Here is a 21,456-nt window from a genome sequence, read left to right as displayed (position 1 = left end):
GGGTGTATAGAGGATAGCAGCTTTGGGGGTGGGGAGGGAGACTGCATGGAGGTCAGCAGCTCTTGAGGGGGAGGGTCACATATTGTGGATAACAGCTCCAGGGAGGGGCCATGTATTGTGGAAAGCGGCTTGGGGGGGGCCTGTGTGCAAGATAGTGATGTGGCTCAAGGGGGAGAGGGGAGGGCTGAACAGAGGATAGTGACACCGGAGTTCAGCAGAGAGCAAAAGGAGGACAGGATAGTGAAGCCGGAGTTCAGCAGGAAGCAGGAGGACAGCCATGCCATCCACACATGCTTGGAGGCCCTCTAGACACAGCCCTGAGCTCAGGGAAGATAAGATGAGGTTCGTGCGGGGCTGGGGAAGGAGTGGGGTGGGGTTGTGGGCAGAACGCGGTGGGGCCATGTGTCCTCTTTTTGTGCGCCAGAGAAAAACATTTGCTCCGTTAAGTGTGTTGGAGCTTAAAAAAATGTTTGTGGGACACTGATATAGCGGAATTAGTAAAAGTAAAGAGTAGGGTGACAAAAATGATAAAAGGAATGGGACAACTTTCCTATGAGGAAAGACTAAGAGGCTAGGGTTCCTTAGCCTGGAGAAGAGATGAATGGACTGAAAAGGGTAGATATTAAGACTAGGGGGCACGTGATGAAGTTACTAAGTAGTAAATTTAAAATAAACGAGAATATATTTCTTCATTCAAAGTGTAATTACACTTTGGAATTCACTACCAGAGACTGTGGTGAAAGCAGTTAGCTTAGCAGGGCTTAAAAAATGGTTTCCTAAAACAGAAGGCCATATGCCATTATTAAGATGGACAAAAAATTCACTGCTTATTCTTAGGATATAAGCAGCATAGAAATCCATTTTACTCATAAGAACATAAGAAAATAAGAATTGCCACTGCTGGGTCAGACCAGTGGTCCATCGTGCTCAGGAGTCAGCTCACACAGCGGCCCTTAGGTCAAAGACCAGTGCCCTATTTAAGTCTAGCCTTATTTGCGTTCTGTTCCAGTAGGAACTTATCCAACTTTGTCTTGAATCCCTGAAGGGTGCTTTCCCCTATAACAGCCTCCGGAAGAACATTCCAGATTTCTACCACTCTCTGGGTGAAGAAGAATTTCCTTACGTTTGTACGGAATCTTTTCCCTCCTAACTTTAGAGAGTAACCTCTTGTTCTCTTCACCTTGGAGAGGATGAACAATCTCTCTTTCTCTACTAAGTCAATTCCCTTCAATATCTTGAATATTTTGATCATGTCTCCTCTCAGTCTTCTCTTTTCAAGGGAGAAGAGGCCCATTTTCTCTAGCCTCTCGTTGTACTCCTTGGGATCTTGCCAGGTACAGTACTTGTGACCTGGGTTGGCCACGGTTGGAAACAGGATACTGGGCTTGATGGACGTTTGGTCTGTCCAGTAAGACAACTCTTATATTCTTATTTTCACAGCTTAGTGTTCAATGCAGGAAAGTCTTTTGTGACAAAAAGCATACACATAATAGTGTGTGCTCACTCATAATGCTGCACTTCCATATAAATCCTATGTTATTGAAGGCATAGATATTACCCCCTCAATGCAGATAAGAATGCACTGGGCCAATTCCGGAGGGCCTGGGATCCCTCCTGCCAGTATTTTAGGGGGGGTGGGGGGAGTTAAGCCTCGGCAGGAGGGGTTGGGCTCCCTCCTACCGCAATCGCGATCACCGCTCTCCCTGAACTGCAGCAGGAGAGATTGGGCATCTCTCCCGCCGCTGGTCACAGCAGTTCGGGGGTGGATTCTGTAACCGGTGTTGTTTTTGACAGATGCCGGTTACAGAATCCAGCTTTTAGGTGAAGGACTGGCTCCTCTTTCGCCTAAAAGGTCTTGTTTTGGGCGTTTGGGACTTACCTATTTTTTGGTTGATAATGTGTTATAAGTTTAGACGTAGTGGTGATCTGGGCGTTTAAACTGCTGAACACAGAGGTAGGCCATTCTCAAAAAAAAAAACAAACTCATTTTGGACATTTTTTTTTGAGAACGGACATTTCCCCTGCTGCTAATTTCAACATTTAGGGCCTTAGGCCAAAAGGGGACTTAGACTTTTTTTTTATTATGCCCCTCCACATATATTTGACTGTTTTGTTTTATGAATATTGAACTTATGTATATGTTTTTAAAATATTTTTGGAAGTTTATGTGTTTTAGTTTGTATATCACTTAGAATTTGTAGATAGTGCAACTTATTAATAAATAAATAAATGCAAATTAAGTTTAAACTTAGAAGGAGGCTTTCATCTCCTTGTAGGGATGAATATTAACTGCTACTAAAACCAGATTTTAATATTCATTTATTCAGTTGCATCTCAGCAATAATTGAATGCTTGTTATAAAAGGCACCAAATGCCACTGAGTTTTCAATACTGAATGAGGATTGGGCCCATTACTGAAAAGTGATCAATCATCGCTAAGGGCAGTGAATAAATTGAAATTTGCACACGCTTTGCTGTCTGCACTTTTTTGTTGATGTTGTTGCTGAAGTTAATTTGTATGGCACTTAATTTACTGAACTGGGAGTAAAGTAGATCTTTTTAGCAGGCATTAAACTGTAGATTAGAGTTACTAAACAGCATAACTTTTAATATTCGCTGATGCAGTTCATCCACATTACTAGTAAATAAAACCTACTAACTAAAAAGGGATCTGCAGTAGAAAATGCATGTTAGCATGCAGTGGCACCTTTTAGTAAATCAAGCAACCTATGCTGACTTTCAATATACATTCTTAGCACACAATTTATTCCATCGGCCCCTGAGTTTGTGTGGTGGTGAATGTATTAGCGCGTAGGGGGGAGAAAATACTACTGCATGAGGGCAAATCAAAAATTAAAGGCAATTGCTAAATTACGTGATAACCGAAACAGAGCTAGCAAAATGCGACATATGTATTCGTACATTGTTGGATAGTTTAACCAAGCTTGACGCAGTGCTCAGCCTTTACTCATGTGGCAGCCATGAGGTCAGAAACATGGACAATCCATTGCAAGACTGCACCATCGAAGAACAACATGGGCAGAGGAAGTGAAATCTGTGGAAATTCATTGTCGGATATTAACTCGGTATGGACATAGCACCATGAATCAACAAAAGGTTTATAAGTGGGTATAAAGGTTTAAAGCGGGAAGAACAGGTGTAACCGTCGAAGGTCGTTTTGGTCGCCCATCACAAGAGCACATTGACATTGATTAGAGAAGACCGACAGATAACCGTGTCTTCGTTGGCTGCAAATTTGGATATCAGCTATGGCTCTGCATTTGCCATAATGCACGGCTACTTGGGATACAGGAAAGACTGTGCACGATGGGTTCCCAAACAGATTACCGATCTGCACAAGCAACAAGTGTGTGGAGGTTGCAACCCAGTTCCTGAGATGGTATAAAGAAGATCTGAGTATTCCAGAATGAACTGTCACTGGTGATGAGACATGGGTGCATCACTACGACCCAGAGAGCAAAAGACAAAGCATGAAGTAAAGGAAGTGGGACGCACTTGGCTTCAGGAGCAGCCGAAAAAAACTCTTCTCTGCAGGAATGCAGAAGCTAGATGAATGATACAACAAATGCATTGTCTTGCATGGGTTCTATGTGGAAAAGTGATATGTTCAATTGCTCAGTTACTTCTATTAAAGCCATTAAATGTATTTTGCCTTACCCTGATGTATGTATGTATGTATGTATGTGTGTGTATGGTACATCGATTAAAATTTTTATGTTTACATCTTTTTTATTAAACAGATACAACCATAATAAAGATAAACATGTAATATAGATTTTACAATAGAAACTATTTACCATGGAGGACTGAATTCTTATATCCTCCACAGTGACTGCCAGACACCGTAACCCCCTTCACTGTCCCCCAAGTTAGAATCCCCGAACACTCCCACACCCCCAAACAGAAACAATACACAGACTGAGGTTAGAAATCAGACAGGTAGGGCAGAATACAATTGAAGTCGATTCAATATATGGCTACGACTCTCAGGAGATAAAATGTTCAAATACGGAGTCCAGGTGTTAAAGTCTCTGCTCTGGCGTCGAGAGGAATATGCCAAACGAGCTTCCCAGCCCATCAGCTCATGTAGTCTATTTCTCCAATACCAATAGGAGGGTGGTTCAGAAAAAAGCCAACAAGTTAAAATACATTTCTTCCCCAAAATGAAACGTTTACTAAGAAACAGTTTTTCTCCAGAGGTGTATACAGAGAGCAAGGAGAAGTGAGCAAATAACATAATAAGCGCCAAGACAGATACGGGCACATGTAAAAGCTCTCATAAAAATCAAGCCAATGCTTTCCAAAAGTCCTGAATCCCCTCGCAACTCCAGAGCCCATGAAAATAAGAATTCACCTCAACAGAGCAACACAAACACAACTGAGTATCAACACAGCCCATATAAAAAGCTTGACTTTGAGAAACATAAGCTCTCAGGACAGTGCGCTAGTGACATTCACGCAAGTCAGCATTACACACCAGGCCTACAGTGTGCTTCAACACCAGTAGCAAAAAATCCCTCTTTAGGTCCCTCCCCAAATCACACTGCCAGGCCTTCCATTCTTAACTCAGGCCCAACAATCGTCCCTTCCACCCTCCCTCCTATGTTTCCCTCACTGCCTTCCAGCTTGTCCTCTTCCGCCTCCCCCCCAAGCCTGCCCGCCCGCTGGTTTTAATTGCCTCCTACTGATGTCGCTGTGAGGACATGTCCATAAAGCAGCAGCAGTAAGGGGGGGAAACTCGTCAGTGCAGCACCGAGAGCGGCACCAGAACGAGGGATGAGCAAGGACCCAGCGGCGCTTCACTCCCTCCGAATGAAGCAAATTGCTGGGAAGGGCCAGGCAGGTGCAACGATTTCACGGCGCCGGCCCAAAAGCCTTACCCCTGTCAATTCTGATGTCGGACAGGACCTTCAGTCCGACATCAGGGGTAAGCCTTCTGGGCCAGCGTCGTGCATTCACTGCACCCGCCTGGCCCTTCCTCTACTTGCAGCAAGCGACCAGTAGCAGCAGCGAGCGAGGGGCGGGCGCCGATCTAAATAAGATAACGGGCGGGGGGGGGGGGGGGGTATTCGCTCCATAGGACGCACCCTTTTTCTACCCACTTTTTTTGGGGGAAAAAGTGTGTCTTCTTTAGCACTCTCCAGACCAGTAGAGGTTAACTTTACGAATGGGGTATATATCTAATCATGACCAGCAGGTGGAGACTGAAAACAAAACTTTGGGACAGTATATCCTAGCCCCTCCTCTCTATTTCCCCCAGTCTTCTTTCAGTCTCCAGCAGGTGTTGAGTGATCTGTACCCATCTCCCTTGGTAGGGCTGTTGGAATTTGTTTAGGGGGTTTATTGTCCCTGTTTTTAGCCGGACGGAGCTTGGGCGGACTCTGTTTGGGGGTTCGTCCGACCTCGGGGGTGTCAAACCCGGCGGGTCACGAGCGGGGTCCCTCCCCCCACTTCCTCCACCTCCCCATATTTTTTTAGAGGAGCCTCAGCAGTAAGCCTTGCCCCCTAAATCAAGCAAGGCATATTGCTTCGAGAGCCTGTGGAGTCTGTTCTGTAAAAAAAAAAAAAAAAAAAAAATCCTGAGGTAGTGCTGGTCTGGAGGGTTGTATCCCTTTAAGAAAACTGTATTTTACTGTATTTTTTCAACTAACCGGCACTTTTTTGCAGCTAGGTCGCGTATGGAGCAATGAGCACTTCTAAAGGGAAAAAGTGCTCATTGTGCTCCAGACGCGAGGCACTCGCGGCCGGCCTGTGCAAGCGGTGTTCAGGCCGGTGCGGTGGAGGAGCTCCGTCGGCAGCGGCTGCAGGCGCCCAGAGCTCCCCGCCGATGGTGCCTCGCGAGTCGGCAGGGAACGGTGGGGAAGCCCGGTCTTCTCCGTCCGCCCACGGAGGGATTCCCCAAACCGCCGACGGTCGGGTTTTAGAGGATTCCCTCTCAGCTGATTTTTTAACAGCTGATGCCGGCTTGCCTGCTTTAGCGGCTGAGACTATTCAGGTCTCTCAGCCGCTTCAGGCTATGGAGGGAGTTTTTTTGGCGGGAAAACCGCCATCTTCTCTGTCTGGCCCCTCCATTTTGTCTTCCACCTCAGGTGACCTTCCCCCTGTTTTGACTATGCAGGGGCAAGGTTCTGCTGGGTCCCCTGCTGTGGCAGGGAGTCCCTTGGGATCCTCGGGGGGTTTTTCTCCTGAATTTTTCTTTTCTTTATGCAGAGCCTATTTTCAGGCGGCTGGGGGTCCCGGTTGCGCCCAGGGGGTGTCGGGGGGTGGGTTTTCCTCCGCGCTCCCTGCGGTTTTGCCTCTTTCGTCTGGCGTGACGTCCCCTCCGCCGCCTCCCTTGTCCAAGCGTCCGCAGGTGTCGTGGGACGAGAATTTGTGGTCGGAGGAACGGGTCGGTCTGGAGGAGGACCTGGACCCTTCTGAGGAGTTCCAGGACTCTCTGGAGGGGACGGAAGCTGACGGAGGGTTGTCGGATTTCCCGTTCTCCAGTGACGAGGCGTCCGTGGTGCGCCTTTTTCAGAAAGATGAGCTGCCTGACCTTATTCAGCAGGTTTCTTCGGTTTTGCGTTTTGAGGACGCGCCGCCGGAGACTCCGCGTGTGGGGGACCCCCTGTTACGGGGGATCCGTTCCGTTTCCCGCTCTTTTCCTATGCATCAGGATATTCGGGATATTATTCTGGAGCAGTGGAAAACGCCGGAGACGCCGTTTCGGCTGGCGCGCAGCATGGCTCGCCTGTATCCCATTCCTGAAGGGGATCGGGCTACGTTAGCTTCGCCTGTCGTGGATGCGGTGGTCTCGGCAATTTCCAAGCGGCATACCGTGCCTGTTGAGGGCGGTTCTGCCTTGCGGGACCCTGAGGAGCGCAAATTGGAGAGCATCCTTAAGCAAAATTTTCAGGTCTCTGCCTTTGGGGTCCAGGCGGCTATTTGTGGGGGACTGGTCGCTCGCGCCGTGTTTCGGTGGGCGGAGCGGGTCTTGGATCGAGAGTCTGACGACTGGTCTCTGGTGGATCAGGAGGTAGCGAAGATTGAGATGGCGGCCTCATTTCTCTCAGATGCTCTATATGACTTGGTGCGGATCTCGGCTAAGTCTATGGCTTTTGGCGTGGCCGCAAGGCGTGTGTTGTGGCTGCGCGCTTGGGCGGCGGATGCTGCGTCCAAAGCTAAGCTTACTAAATTTCCCTTTCGGGGGTCGTTTTTGTTTGGAGAGGACTTGGATAAGTTGATTCAGACTCTGTCGGACTCGAAAGTTCCCCGTCTGCTGGAGGACCGTGCCCGCCCGGCGTCTCGGGGGGGTGCGGCCCGGGGGCGTTTGCGGGACTTTCGCAAGTATCGCCCTGGGCGTGGGGCTGCTTCTTTCCAGTCTCCGGGATTTTCCCGTGGTCGGTTCTTCCAGCGCATGCAGCCCTTTCGGGGGGCCCGTCGGGGGGCAGGGAATCCCTCTGCCGGTTCCCCCGATTCCCGTCCTGCACAATGACGCCTTGCCGGTGCCCCCTTTGGTTCCGGTGGGGGCCCGGCTGCGCAAATTTTTCCCCAAATGGGCCGAGATCACGTCCGATCAGTGGGTCCTGGAGGTGGTGCGGGACGGTTATGCCCTGGAGTTCGCCCGCTCTCTGCCGGATTTTTTCCTCGCTTCTCCATGTCAGACTCCGGGGAAGACGCAGGCTTTTCGCCAGACCCTTCAGCGCTTGCTAGATCTCAGGGCAGTTGTTCCGGTGCCCCCTCTGGAGTGGGGCACGGGCAGGTACTCCATTTACTTTGTGGTGCCCAAGAAGGAGGGGACCTTTCGGCCCATCCTCGATTTGAAAGGGGTCAACAGGGCTCTCAAGATTCCCTCTTTCCGTATGGAAACTCTGCGGTCGGTCATTCTGGCGGTTCAGCCGGGGGAGTTTCTCACTTCTCTCGATCTGACGGAGGCCTACTTGCATGTTCCCATTCGGGCCTCTCATCAGCGTTTCCTGCGCTTTGCGATCTTGGGTCGGCACTTTCAGTTCTGTGCGCTTCCCTTTGGGCTGGCCACGGCTCCTCGGACGTTCACCAAGGTGATGGTGGTCGTCGCGGCGGCCTTGCGGTCGGAGGGCATCCTAGTACACCCCTACCTGGACGACTGGTTAATTCGGGCAAAGTCGTTGCAGGAAAGCTCCCGGGTTACTGCTCGGGTGGTGGAGTTTCTCCGGTCGCTGGGCTGGGTGGTCAACCTTTCCAAGAGTCGGTTGGTCCCGGCTCAGCGTCTGGAGTACCTAGGGGTGCTGTTCGACACCTCCTTGGGGAAGGTCTTCCTCCCAGAGGGCCGGGTGAGCAAATTGCAATCTCAGATTCGCCTGCTTTTGGCGTCCCGGTGTCCTCGGGCGCGAGATTTCCTCCAGGTCTTGGGGTCGATGGCGGCGTCCCTGGACGTGGTGAGGTGGGCGCGGGCCCACATGCGTCCTCTCCAGTATGCTCTGCTCCGGAGGTGGTCTCCCCAGAGGCACGGGATGGATGTTCCGGTTCCCCTGCGAGGCTTGGCGCGCTGCAGTCTGCGTTGGTGGCTCCAGACCCCTCACCTAGTTCAGGGGGTGGGTCTGGATCTCCCGCAGTGGACGGTGCTCTTGACGGATGCGAGTCTCCTGGGTTGGGGGGCTCAGTGTTTGGGTCACTCAGCTCAGGGCACCTGGTCCGCGGAGGAGGCCGCCTGGTCGATCAACGTGTTGGAGACCAGAGCGGTCCGTCTGGCGCTGTTGGCTTTCCACTCCCTGTTGCTGGGCAAGTCGGTCAGAGTGCTGTCGGACAATGCCACGGCGGTGGCTTATGTCAATCGTCAGGGGGGCACCAAGAGCACTCAGGTGGCGCAGGAGGCGGCTCTGCTCATGGTTTGGGCGGAATCCCATCTGCTGGACCTCTCGGCCTCTCATATAGCCGGAGTAGAAAATGTTCAGGCAGACTTCCTCAGTCGTCACTTCCTAGATCCAGGAGAGTGGTGTCTCGGCGCCGAGGCGTTTCAGTTGATAGTGCAGGCTTGGGGGCAGCCCCTGATGGACCTGATGGCCACGGGTGGCAACGCCAAAGTGCCCCGCTTCTTCAGTCGTCGCAGGGACGGTCTGGCCAAGGGTCTGGATGCTCTGGTCCAGCAGTGGCCAACGGAGGGGCTGTTGTATGTGTTCCCTCCTTGGCCGCTGGTGGGCAGAGTGCTTCTTCGCATTGTTCATCATCTGGGTTTGGTGGTGCTGGTGGCGCCGGATTGGCCTCGCCGTCCGTGGTATGCGGATCTGGTGAGGCACCTGGTAGCGGATCCTCTTCCTCTGCCTCTCTAGGACGACCTTCTGATGCAGGGTCCCATTCCCATGTTCGACCCGTCTCCCTTCTGTCTTACGGCGTGGCTCTTGAAAGGGGTCGCCTTAGCAAGAAGGGAAAAATACGGTAGCCGTTTCCACTCTAGATACTATAATATGTATTGTTTATTGACAAGACTTTGAGTCAACAACTTTTCAAGTCCATAGCCCTGAGGTAGGCAGATGCTGAAAACAGTCTGGGACAGGCTCGCATCAATAAATGTTTTCTTAACATATTTGAGGAGTCCTGTATCTCATGGTCACCTCTGCTGTTTTTTTTTTTTTCTCATGTTCATCATTCAATGAACAATGTGCTTCTATGCTGTTATGTTGTGCAAGTACACTTTCTCCATGCTTTCAAATATGTTATTTGTATAATAGAATCACCAACAAAGTTATTGTGCTCAGAGTGTTCCAGTATAGTGTTTACCGTATTTTCACGTAGATAACACGCACCCGTGTAAAAACGCGCACACGGGTATAGCGCGCGGAAAACACAAATTTATGTAAAGAAATTTTTATATACCGCACTCATGGGTATACCGCGCATGCCGCCCCGACTCTCCTCTGGCTGCCCTGACTCTCCTCTGGCTGCCCCGACTCTCCGTTCGCTGCCCCGACTCTCCTCTGGCTGCCCTGACTCTCCTCTGGCTGCCCCGACTCTCCGTTCACCTGCCCCGACTCTCCTCTGGCTGCCCTGACTTTCCGTTCGCTGCCCCGACTCTCCGTTCGCTGCCCCGACTCTCCTCTGGTTGCCCCGACTCTCCATTCACCCGCCCCGACTTTCCGTTCACTGCCCCGACTCTCCTCTGGCTGCCCCGACTCTTCTCTGGCTGCCCTGACTTTCCGTTCGCTGCCCCGACTCTCCTCTGGTTGCCCCGACTCTCCGTTCACCCGCCCCGACTTTCCGTTCACTGCCCCGACTCTCCTCTGGCTGCCCCGACTCTCCTCTGGCTGCCCTGACTTTCCGTTCGCTGCCCCGACTCTCCGTTCGCTGCCCCGACTCTCCTCTGGTTGCCCCGACTCTCCTCTGGCTGCCCCGACTCTCCGTTCACCCGCCCCGACTTTCCGTTCACTGCCCCGACTCTCCTCTGGCTGCCCCGACTCTTCTCTGGCTGCCCTGACTTTCCGTTCGCTGCCCCGACTCTCCGTTGGCTGCCCTGACTTTCCGTTCGCTGCCCCAACTCTCCGTTCGCTGCCCCAACTCTCCGTTCGCTGCCCCGACTCTCCTCTGGCTGCCCCGACTCTCCTCTGGCTGCCCTGACTTTCCGTTCGCTGCCCCGACTCTCCGTTCGCTGCCCCGACTCTCCTCTGGTTGCCCCGACTCTCCTCTGGTTGCCCCGACTCTCCGTTCACCCGCCCCGACTTTCCGTTCACTGCCCCGACTCTCCTCTGGCTGCCCCGACTCTTCTCTGGCTGCCCTGACTTTCCGTTCGCTGCCCCGACTCTCCGTTCGCTGCCCCGACTCTCCTCTGGTTGCCCCGACTCTCCGTTCACCCGCCCCGACTTTCCGTTCACTGCCCCGACTCTCCTCTGGCTGCCCTGACTTTCCGTTCGCTGCCCCAACTCTCCGTTCGCTGCCCCAACTCTCCGTTCGCTGCCCCGACTCTCCTCTGGCTGCCCTGACTCTCCTCTGGCTGCCCCGACTCTCCGTTCACCTGCCCCGACTCTCCTCTGGCTGCCCCGACTCTCCTCTGGCTGCCCTGACTTTCCGTTCGCTGCCCCGACTCTCCGTTCGCTGCCCCGACTCTCCTCTGGTTGCCCCGACTCTCCGTTCACCCGCCCCGACTTTCCGTTCACTGCCCCGACTCTCCTCTGGCTGCCCCGACTCTTCTCTGGCTGCCCTGACTTTCCGTTCGCTGCCCCGACTCTCCGTTCGCTGCCTCGACTCTCCTCTGGTTGCCCCGACTCTCCGTTCACCCGCCCCGACTTTCCGTTCACTGCCCCGACTCTCCTCTGGCTGCCCCGACTCTCCTCTGGCTGCCCTGACTTTCCGTTCGCTGCCCCGACTCTCCTCTGGTTGCCCCGACTCTCCTCTGGTTGCCCCGACTCTCCTCTGGTTGCCCCGACTCTCCTCTGGTTGCCCCGACTCTCCGTTCACCCGCCCCGACTTTCCGTTCACTGCCCCGATTCTCCTCTGGCTGCCCCGACTCTTCTCTGGCTGCCCTGACTTTCCGTTCGCTGCCCCGACTCTCCTCTGGTTGCCCCGATTCTCCGTTCACCCGCCCCGACTTTCCGTTCACTGCCCCGACTCTCCTCTGGCTGCCCTGACTTTCCGTTCACTGCCCCGACTCTCCGTTCGCTGCCCCGACTCTCCGTTCGCTGCCCCAACTCTCCTCTGGTTGCCCCGACTTTCCGTTCGCTGCCCCGACTCTCCGTGCGCTGCCCCGACTCTCCTTTCGCCCGCCCTGCCCTACTCCCAGCTCTGTAAGTATGCGCAATGGTCTGAGCATGCTTGCCGCTTAGTTTTCTGCGCCGGGTTGTGGGGGCGCGCTTTTGACCTGTCACCAAGGTGGTTTTTCTGGCGGTGTGCTTTTCACCACGTGGCTGTGGCCCCCCTCTATCTGGCCTTGTAATTTGCCCAGTGAATACTATTTTGACTATACAAAAGCATCTCAGCCTTTGGGTAAGCCTATAAAAGATTAATGCTGCATGTAGAGTCCACATTTTAATTTGATCTCTTCAGATTGGTATTCTGCATTTATCTACCCGGTAGTAGAGTTTATCAATTAAATTTAAATTTACCGCCATAATGGCAGGAATGAGACGAAAGTCATATACAGCGGACTTTAAGCTTCAAGTCGTTGCGAAAGCTGAGGAAATAGGCAACCGGGCCACAGCGAGAGAGTTCGATGTTGGAGAAACATCGGTGCGTGAATGGAGAAAAGATAAGAAGGAACTGGAGAAATGCAATCCGCGAAAACGGGCACATTGTGGGGCCAAACCAAAATGGGCTCAGCTGGAGGATGACTTGAAGCAGTGGATTCTGGCGAGAAGGGAGCAAAATCAATCAGTCTCTACTGTTGCGATTCAGATGAAGGCAAAACTACTTGCCAATGGAAGAGGAATACCCGACTTCAAAGCTGGCTTCACATGGATCTCAAAATTTATGAAAAGGAACGGACTATCAGTTAGAATGAGAACAACTGTTGGCCAGCGACTTCCAGATGACTGGCAGCAAAAATTGATTGATTTCCGTGACTTTGTCGCCAAAGAAATATCTGAACTTGGCATCACTGCAAAGGACGTCATCTACATGGATGAAATTCCAATGGCATTCGACATTCCAGCGACAAGAACCATAGCCCCCACAGGTACTAAATCTGTTGCCATCACCACAACTGGGCATGAAAGAACGTGTTTTACAGTCGTTCTTGGTTGCTCAGCTAGCGGGGTTAAGTTAAAGCCCATGCTCATTTTCAAAAGGGTCACTATGCCCCGTGAAAAGCTGCCCACCAGTGTGGTTGTGCACTGCAACAAGAAGGGATGGATGGACTGCGACGTAATGAGATTGTGGGTAGATAAATGCTTTAGGGCAAGACAGGGTGGATTCTTTGCAAAAAAATCCTTGTTAATTTTTGATGCCATGGCTGCCCACAAAGAAAAAAATGTTCAGGCCTACATTAATTCTACTCGTGCCCACATCGCTGTGATACCTGGAGGCCTGACGTATAAGCTGCAACCACCTGACATCGCAGTGAATCATCCATTCAAGACTTTTATTAGAAAGGAGTGGGAGGAGTGGATGCAGAGCGGCACGCACGAGTACACACCCGCGGGGCGGCTGAAGCGGGCAACTTTCACAGAAGTCTGCAAGTGGGTGGCTTCAGCATGGGACAAAATAACACCAGATACCATTCGAAACGGATTTAGAAAAGCGGGCATTGTTTATGAAACCAATGACACTAGGGGTACTACCAGTGCAGCGGAAGGAGGCAACAACATGGATATCAGCGATGATGATGACGATGATGACGATATTACTTCGGAAATAAACGAGGATCGTCTGCAGGCCGTGCTCACTTTATTTAATGACGATGATGACAATTCGGATTTTGATGGATTCAAGGATTCAGATGACTGTGATGATGATGACTGAATAAACCTGTAAACTTTGTTTATTTACAACTTTACCGTAATTACGGTAACTGTATTTAGATTATTTTGTCCTCGATACTTCGTTTGATCTACTAGTTAATGTTATAGTTTATAAGAATGAACATGTAATTTCTGTTCTTGTTGCTGAATTCATACTCACTAACTCTAGATTAAAAGTTATATGGTTGTTTATAAGAATGAACAGTTTTTTTCTTTTCACGTGTTTGGTTGAAGGGTGTGTGAATGGTGCGTGAGTTCTCCTATGTCTGGTTGAGGTGGATTGAATTACCGGTATTTAGCTGAAGAAATTATGGTAATTAAACCCCCCCCCCCCCCAATTCCACACACATTACGGTAATTCTCTTTCATTTTTGTTCCCATTATAAAAAAACACTGATAAGTTTCCAGAAAAAAATACATTAAAATAAGAAGTGAAAACAAAGGCCCCTACAGATGAGAACATAACATAAGAATAGCCTAACTGGGTCAGTCCAATGGTCCATCATGCCCAGTAGCCCATTCTCATGGTAGCCAATCCAGGTCACTAATACCTGGTCAAAACCCAAAGAATAGCAAACATTCCATGCTACGGATCCAGGGCAAGCAGACGCTTCCCCCATGTCTTAATAACAGACTATGGACTTTTCCTCCAGGAATTTGTCCAAACCTTTTTAAAACCAGCAACGCTATCTGCTTTTACCATAACTTAAATCTTTCCTTCCAAACAGAGACCTTGCTAGATGTCAAATACAGAAAGAACAAGGTAACTTCACAAGGACTTAGCTGTGCAGGAAATGTGAATCTCCTCATACACCCACCATATAGTGCAAAAATGTGCAAAGGTCTGTTTTTTTCTTTCGATCACTACATAGCCTAATGCCACACAAATATATTCTGAAGGTCAATGCTAAGGTTAACAAAGTTTCCTTCCTTGGACCACAAGGAGATACTGACAAACCACTAGAAGAGATCCCAAAACAACTACGCAGGCACAACACCACTCAGTGTGTGAACCAGTTCAGTGGAGTGGACTACGGTAACTGGGGGGTGGAAATGGACCCGGAGTTTTCTCAGCAGAATTTTCCAGAACATCTCTTCCTCGCAACACATTGACACGCTGGTGGGTTTATTTTATAGCTTTTTCACTCCCTTCAGTCTGCCTGTCCCCCCTTGAAGGTCTGCCTGTCCCCCCTTGAAGTCCTGTCCCCCCTTGAAGTCCTGTCCCCCCTTGAAGTCCTGCCTGTCCCCCCTTGAAGTCCTGCCTGTCCCCCCTTGAAGTCCTGTCCCCCCTTGAAGGTCTGCCTGTCCCCACTTGAAGTCCTGTCCCCCCTTGAAGTCCTGCCTGTCCCCCCTTGAAGTCCTGCCTGTCCCCCCTTGAAGTCCTGTCCCCCCTTGATGTCCTGTCCCCCCTTGAAGTCCTGTCCCCCCTTGAAGGTCTGCCTGTCCCCCCATGAAGTCCTGTCCCCATCCTGAAAGCCTGATGCCCCCCCCGACGCCCGATTCATCATCCGGAAGGACCGCTCGCACCCCCACCGCTCGCACTCCCACCCCGATGGACCGCTCGCACCCCCACAGCCTCCCCCCCCTCCCCCATGGAGAAGCTGTCTACCTTGTTTCCGGATGCCAGTGAGCCCAGCTGCTTCCTCTGCCGGCGGTCCGGCCCCTTCTCTGAGCCCTGCGCTACGCTGCTTCCTCTTCCGGCGGTCCCGCCCTTTCTCTGACGTCAGAGAAAGGGCGGGACCGCCGGAAGAGGAAGCAGCGCAGCAGGGCTCAGAGAAGGGGCAGGACCGCCGGCAGAGGAAACAGCTGGGCTCACTGGCATCCGGAAACAAGGTAGACAGCTTCTCCATGGGGGAGGGGGGGAGACTGTGGGGGTGCGAGCGGTTCTTCGGGTGGGAGTGCGAGCAGTCCATCGGGGTGGGAGTGCGAGCGGTGGGGGTGCGAGCGGTCCATCCGGATGATGAATCGGGCGTCGGGCGGGGTGGGAACTATGTAAAAAAAATTTTATATACCGCGCTCACGCGTATACCGTGCAAGGTTACGCACGGTTTGTAAAAACACGTATAATGCGCGTGTTATATGCGTGAAAATACGGTAAATACTTTGAATCCATGCCATAATCTCTATCTCAGTGGCTCTTAAACCTGTCCTAGGGGACTCTCAGCCAGTTGGGTTTTCAAGTTGCGCAAGAGGTTTTTAGCGCTGGTCAGCAAGGTAAGTGTTCTGACATTTATAGGAATTCTATGAGCGCTGGAGTATTTACTGTGCTGGCTCGCACTAAAAGCCTCTAGCACAGCTTGATAAAAAGACTGGGTGGATAAATAAATAAATGATTCTTTAAAGCAGGGGTGTCCAACCTGCGACCCCGTGAAGTATTTTGTGTGGCCCTGGTCGAGGGCGATGCAGTGTTTTCCTCTGCTGCCCCCGGGTGTTTATCGTCTTGCCGGTTCCCTCTTCTGTCTTTCTGCAGCGTTTGTGCGGCCCCAGAAACATTTTTTTAGGCCAATGCGGCCCAGGGAAGCCAAAAGGTTGGACACCCCTGCTTTAAAGCAACTGTGCATGCAATTACCAATATAGAATTTGCACTTCGCATGCATCATTCCAATACTTAACTTTACGTGCTCTCTAGAGAATTACCCCCATATTGTATACTCCAGTGCTTCCCAAATTTTTTGTGGCTGTGACCCCATGACCCCATGATTGCAGTCAAATAAAATTGTGTGGCACCCCCTCCTTCAAGGAGGGCAAAACAATGATGTACCTATGGAGGTCATGATCCCAAAGGCAGGTCTTGTGATCCCATTTGGGGTTCCAACCCACAATTTGGGAAGCTCTGCTATACACTGATTCTTACTGGCACATATAAGCATACAGTTACTCCTGGCAATAACTTTTTCATCTTACCGGAGCTCATGGTGACAGATGACCTTTGTTTTTGTCACTTTCGAAGTCTGATTATCTGCATAAAAGGAAAAAAAGAAAGGTTGGAGAAAATTTTCATAGGCGCCTCTAAACAACCAGCTGCAACTATCAATGATTGCCATATGGATTGTCACAGCAAAGGAAAGAAAGGGCATGTAGTTAAGAGGGTGAAGTGGGCTAGACTCAGAAGTAACAAAAGGAAGCATTTGTTCAAGAAACAATGTTAGTATCCCAGTACGGAAGATTGGAGCAAAAGCAGTAATGGAATTCAAGAAAGCGTTTGACAGAGTGGCCTTCTCAGCGTGGAAGCAGAAGCATGCCCGACCATTCCCTGCCATAACTATTCCCTTTTGCTGTTATTGATGCTGCCTGCAGTCCAAGATACAGCCATAGCCATAACTCAAACAATGCCATAGGGAAGCAAATAGAAGTATAGGCTAGGTTCAGGAGACCAGAAAACCTTTACTACATCTTTTCTTTTTTTTTGTTCCTTATCTAAATACGACTATTATTTCTATAACACTACCAGATGTACATAGCACTGTACACAGTTATGAAGGAGACAGTCCCTGCTTGGAGCTTATGATCTAAACCAGGGGTGTCCAACCTGCGGCCCAAGGGCCACATTCAGCCCCGTGAAGTATTTTGTGCAGCCTCGAGGGCTATGCAGTCGAGGGCTATGCAGTATTTTCCTCTGCTGCCCCCGGGTGTTTACCGTCTTGCAGTACCTCCCAATCAACACCCCCCCTCGGGCCTCCTAACGTAGCAGCAGCGGTGGCCAGTGGGCAGAGGCAGCATGGTGAAGAGGCTGTTCGCGGCCTGCCCTGCCAGGGCTTCCCTCTGTTACGTCACCAGTGATGAGGCAGAAGGAAGGCCCCAGCGGAGCAAGCAAGGAGCAGCCTATTTACCGCACTGCCTCTGCCCACCAGCCACCGCTGCTTTAGAAAACCAGGAGACACAGGACTCACTGAATCAGTGAGTCTGATTTTTTTAGAAAACGAATAGATTCACCTAAGTGAATCGGTAAATCGGGCAGCACTACTTGTAGGTTAGAAATAGGAGTTTGAACTGTATGAGAAGGTGGATAAGGAGCCAGTGAAGTGATTTAAGGAGAGGGGTTGGTAGAAGATGAGTCATGCAGAGAGTTTTGCACAGATTGAAGGGGGGAGAGGCAGCACAGCGGGAGACCAGTTAGAAGCAGATTGTAGTAATCTAAATAATAAAGGCTTGACAGAGCAATGAATAACAACCCAGCAAAGGGCATCATGCTATAGGAATTATTTCAGAAGACATTCTCTGCCCCTAGCATGGATGCACAATGCAAGTGTTTTCTTCCCAGCATATAGGCTTTATTTATAAGTAGTGAGAATAGTCTTTTTTACATAAATTATTTTATTCTTTTCATTTTATTTATTAGGATTTATTAAGCATCTTCATGAAGAGATTCACCCAAAGCAGAAAACAATAGGTATAGTTTGGTCATTTTTAGGGCTGCACGATTAACGCGTTAAGAAAATAATGCATGTTGAAAAATGTAACATGCTTTAACACCGCTTGTCTCCTCGGCTCTGCCCCGATTAAAGCAGAGCACTGCTAGCAGGCTCATCGGCTTTAGTCTATTGTGGTCTCTTCAGTCCCTGCTATACCGGAACAGGAAGTTACATCAGCCGCTCCCGTATAGCAGGATACAGCCAGCTGCTGCAGTCCACTATACCCCTCCTTCTCTCCTTCTAACTAATCTTTTATAGCCTGCCGACAGTGCTAGCAATTAAAGTAGAGGACTGCCAGTAGGCTCTCCAGCTCCAGCCTCTTGCGGTCTCTTCTGTCCCTGCTATACCAGAACAGGAAGTTACATCAGCCATTCCAGTATAATAGAGTTCAGTCACCTGCCGCTTCTACCGGTTGTGACAGTCCATTATATCCCCCTCCCTCCCTCTAATATTTTATAGCCTGCTGGCAGTGCTAGCGATTAAAGTACAGCACTGCCGGCAGGCTCGCCAGCTCCAGCCTCTTGCGGTCTCTTCAGTCCCTGCTACAGTGCAACAGGAAGTTACATCAGCTGTTCCAGGGTAGCAGGGACTGAACAGACTGTGAAGCCAGCGGGCCTGCCGGTAGAACTGGGAACATAACTGATTATGTTTCTTAGATCTCAAAGATAATATTTTTATAAGTTTATTTTTCTAAAATTCAACATTTATGCTGCCCACACCTGGCACATAAATGTCCATTTCTCCTGTATTTTAGAACAGACTCTACATTAGTAGAGTCTGTTCTAATATACTGGTAAAACTTGAGACACACTGCCCCGTACGTCTCAATTCCTAAAGTTCATTCAGTCTCCCGTATGCCTAAAGAAGTTGCTCCTGGTGCTGACAGTATCGTAACAAATGGCATCATGTTAATCGTTGGGTATAACATTATATATTTGCAGCTCCAGTTGCTACGTGGCAATCAAGTGTATGCTAGCTTAAAATACACAGTATCGCTGCCTAAGTCAACAAGTTGTTTTTATTATTCCTGCGCCTCTTCACCAAGTCTGGCTTATGATGCAACAAATTTGGCAGGCAGTGAGGATCCATTCTATTTTTGCAGCCAGTGTATGGCCATTTGGGGGGGGGGGGAGGGGGCAGGGATAACAAACTGCTGCAAGGACTCTCAGCCAGGCAGGTACCTCAGCTGTTCCAAAATAAAACGCGACTGGTGTAATTCTCATGACAACACAGGAAGGTGTTTTGTTCCTGAATCAATTGATAATCCAAGATCTAAATATGACAACATCAGACCATATAAGAGCTTAATGAATCAAATCTGACTGCTGCTATCCTAAGGGACTTTCTATACCCAAATGAAGAAGGCAGGTATTACTACTACTACTTATTATTTCTATAGTGCTACCAGATGCACGCGGCACTATACTATAAACATGCAAGAGATGGTCCTTGCTCGAAAGAGCTTATAATCCAATTATGATAGACACATTGCACGTTAACAAGCAAAAATGACATGGAAAGTGCAAAGCTGTGGTGTAACTGTGGGAGGTGACAAGTTACTGTTAAGGTTATTAGGTGGCATTAGGTACTTCCATCCTAACTGCATATTAGACCGCATGTACTAACATCCCAAGATATTGCGCTAAATGTGGGATCAGGTACATATACACATACTTACTAATATCTCTGATATCATTAAGAGGTAAAGAAAAAGACAGTGCCATTTTGAAATGAGTAGATTATAGGCCTTAGCCAACAAGAGTGTATAAAGGCGACATCTTGTTAAATATTTTCCCCCTCATTTTATAGCATGTGCCTAATTTTATGTGCGGTTTGCACCCATAAATTTATAGAATGTTAGCACTTACACATTTATGCTGCGCTATTCTATAAAATGATGCTTAAAACTTGCTTACTCTAAATGTAAGGGTGTGTTCACAGGCAGGACCAAAATTTACAAGCATAACTCAATTTCACGCTGATTTATGCCTAGTATTCCATAACAGAATCCACCACAGAATTAGTGCTCTAGGCACCAGTATGGCACCGGTTACAGAATTGCCCCCTTTTCCCATAGATGAAAAAAAAAAAGTACACTCCTTCAGTAGGTTGTCTCCTTAAAGAAGTTTTTTCACAGAGAGTAATAGCAAATGTAACCTATTTGGACTTCAGTAATGCTCGTAACTTAGTCCCATACTGGCTAACCTGTTTATCAGGACCAAATACAGAAAGCTGTAAACTAGGAATCACTTCTGCAATAGAACTTGGAGAGAGCACTAGTCAGTTAAATCAAAAATCCACAAAGCGGCACAACTTACCTGTTCATTTCAACCTATTATTCTCTGGGCAAATTTTCACCTGGTCTTTAGAGGAAAATCAGGACTAATCAGCTAACTCATAAACCTACCCCAGGAACGCTACCGACGCAAACCCTTCAATGACCGGCTAAACTTGCCAAGCTAGTGATTTAACTGGGAAAATGTAGCTTGCCAGCAGGCTGAAATTTTAAAGGCAAGTGATTTAACTAGCCAACTCTGGAAATGAACCCTTTTGAAAACTGATCTCAAGAGTGATCGTTGGGTGCTTTCAGAGTTCTATGCTAGAGTCACTTCGATATCTTTATGGAGACTTTACAAATGTGAAGGAAAAGATGCCTGTTTGTGGATGACACAAAAATCTGACAGGGCCAACATGTGGGGAAAGAGGCCTTGAAAAAAACCTGGAGGACAGCCAACAGTTGGAAGGTATGCTTGAATGCGGAAAACAAATTCACACATCTAAAGGACAAAAATTCATCAGCCAGAATTCAATTAGGAGGACAAGACCTGACAACTGCCAAACAGGAAGGAAACCTAAGAGCAATCATCTTGGATGGCTTTATGGTTGGCAGTCAGTCAATAATGAACCAACCGCAACATAATTGAATAGTTGAAAACATTCAGCAGCAGGGTAACATGATAAAATAATAAGCAGTGTGCAAGAGAAGCAAGAAGAAGAAAAATACATCAAGCTGGACAAGTAAGCAGACATTATTGTAACACAAAAAATGACTCTTGCAAGGGAGACTGAGAAAATGGATTAATTCACAGACGATGATGTGGCACAGTCCTAAAATTAAAAAAAATACTGTATATGAGAATCTCTGCCCGATGTAAGGAAGAATTGTAGATGCAATTAAACAAAGATGTATGGCTTGATATTACTTGCTGGATATCATTATAGACTCCCAGGACAGCACTGCAAGTGTCAATGGGCTTAACAAAAAAACAAAACAAAAACAGGCTGTCTTAATTTTAACGTGTTAAATGTCATGACAATATAGATCGTGTCAGCACAGTCTGTCCTATCTAGATATTCAGAACCAGCCACTATCTGGATATTCAGATTTATTTCAGCTGCAGCAGCTGGCATTTAGATTACCAATTTAATAATGATCCTATAACTTCCAAAGCCTTGTTAAGACATAAGCCTAGATGCTGCAGGGGGGAGCCTGGGGTAAATAAATCATCCAAACAGGGTATAGAGGCAAGGGGGAGGATAGGGACCCACACAGGACTAAGCCAAAGCCTCACAGTGGCTACTAAAATGTGCAATTGGGACATGGAGCCAAGCTCCATGCT

The 21,456-nt window shown here is 49.2% G+C and overlaps 1 protein-coding gene across 22 annotated transcripts in view; it reads right to left on the bottom strand.

The window, feature by feature from the left end:
• SORBS1 (sorbin and SH3 domain containing 1) overlaps positions 1-21,456 on the bottom strand; it is a 510,557-nt gene that overhangs the window by 311,358 nt on the left and 177,743 nt on the right. For all 22 annotated transcript variants that reach the window (XM_033940055.1, XM_033940058.1, XM_033940056.1 and 19 more), the window contains one exon: positions 16,329-16,383. In XM_033940055.1, coding sequence (XP_033795946.1) covers positions 16,329-16,338 — 10 coding nt within the window. In that variant the 5' untranslated portion in view covers positions 16,339-16,383. The remainder of the gene's footprint in view (positions 1-16,328; positions 16,384-21,456) is intronic.

Source organism: Geotrypetes seraphini, chromosome 4 (genome assembly GCF_902459505.1).
Source record: "Geotrypetes seraphini chromosome 4, aGeoSer1.1, whole genome shotgun sequence".
Classification (NCBI taxonomy): Eukaryota; Metazoa; Chordata; class Amphibia; order Gymnophiona; family Dermophiidae; genus Geotrypetes; species Geotrypetes seraphini.
This window is presented reverse-complemented; position numbering and strand designations above follow the sequence as displayed.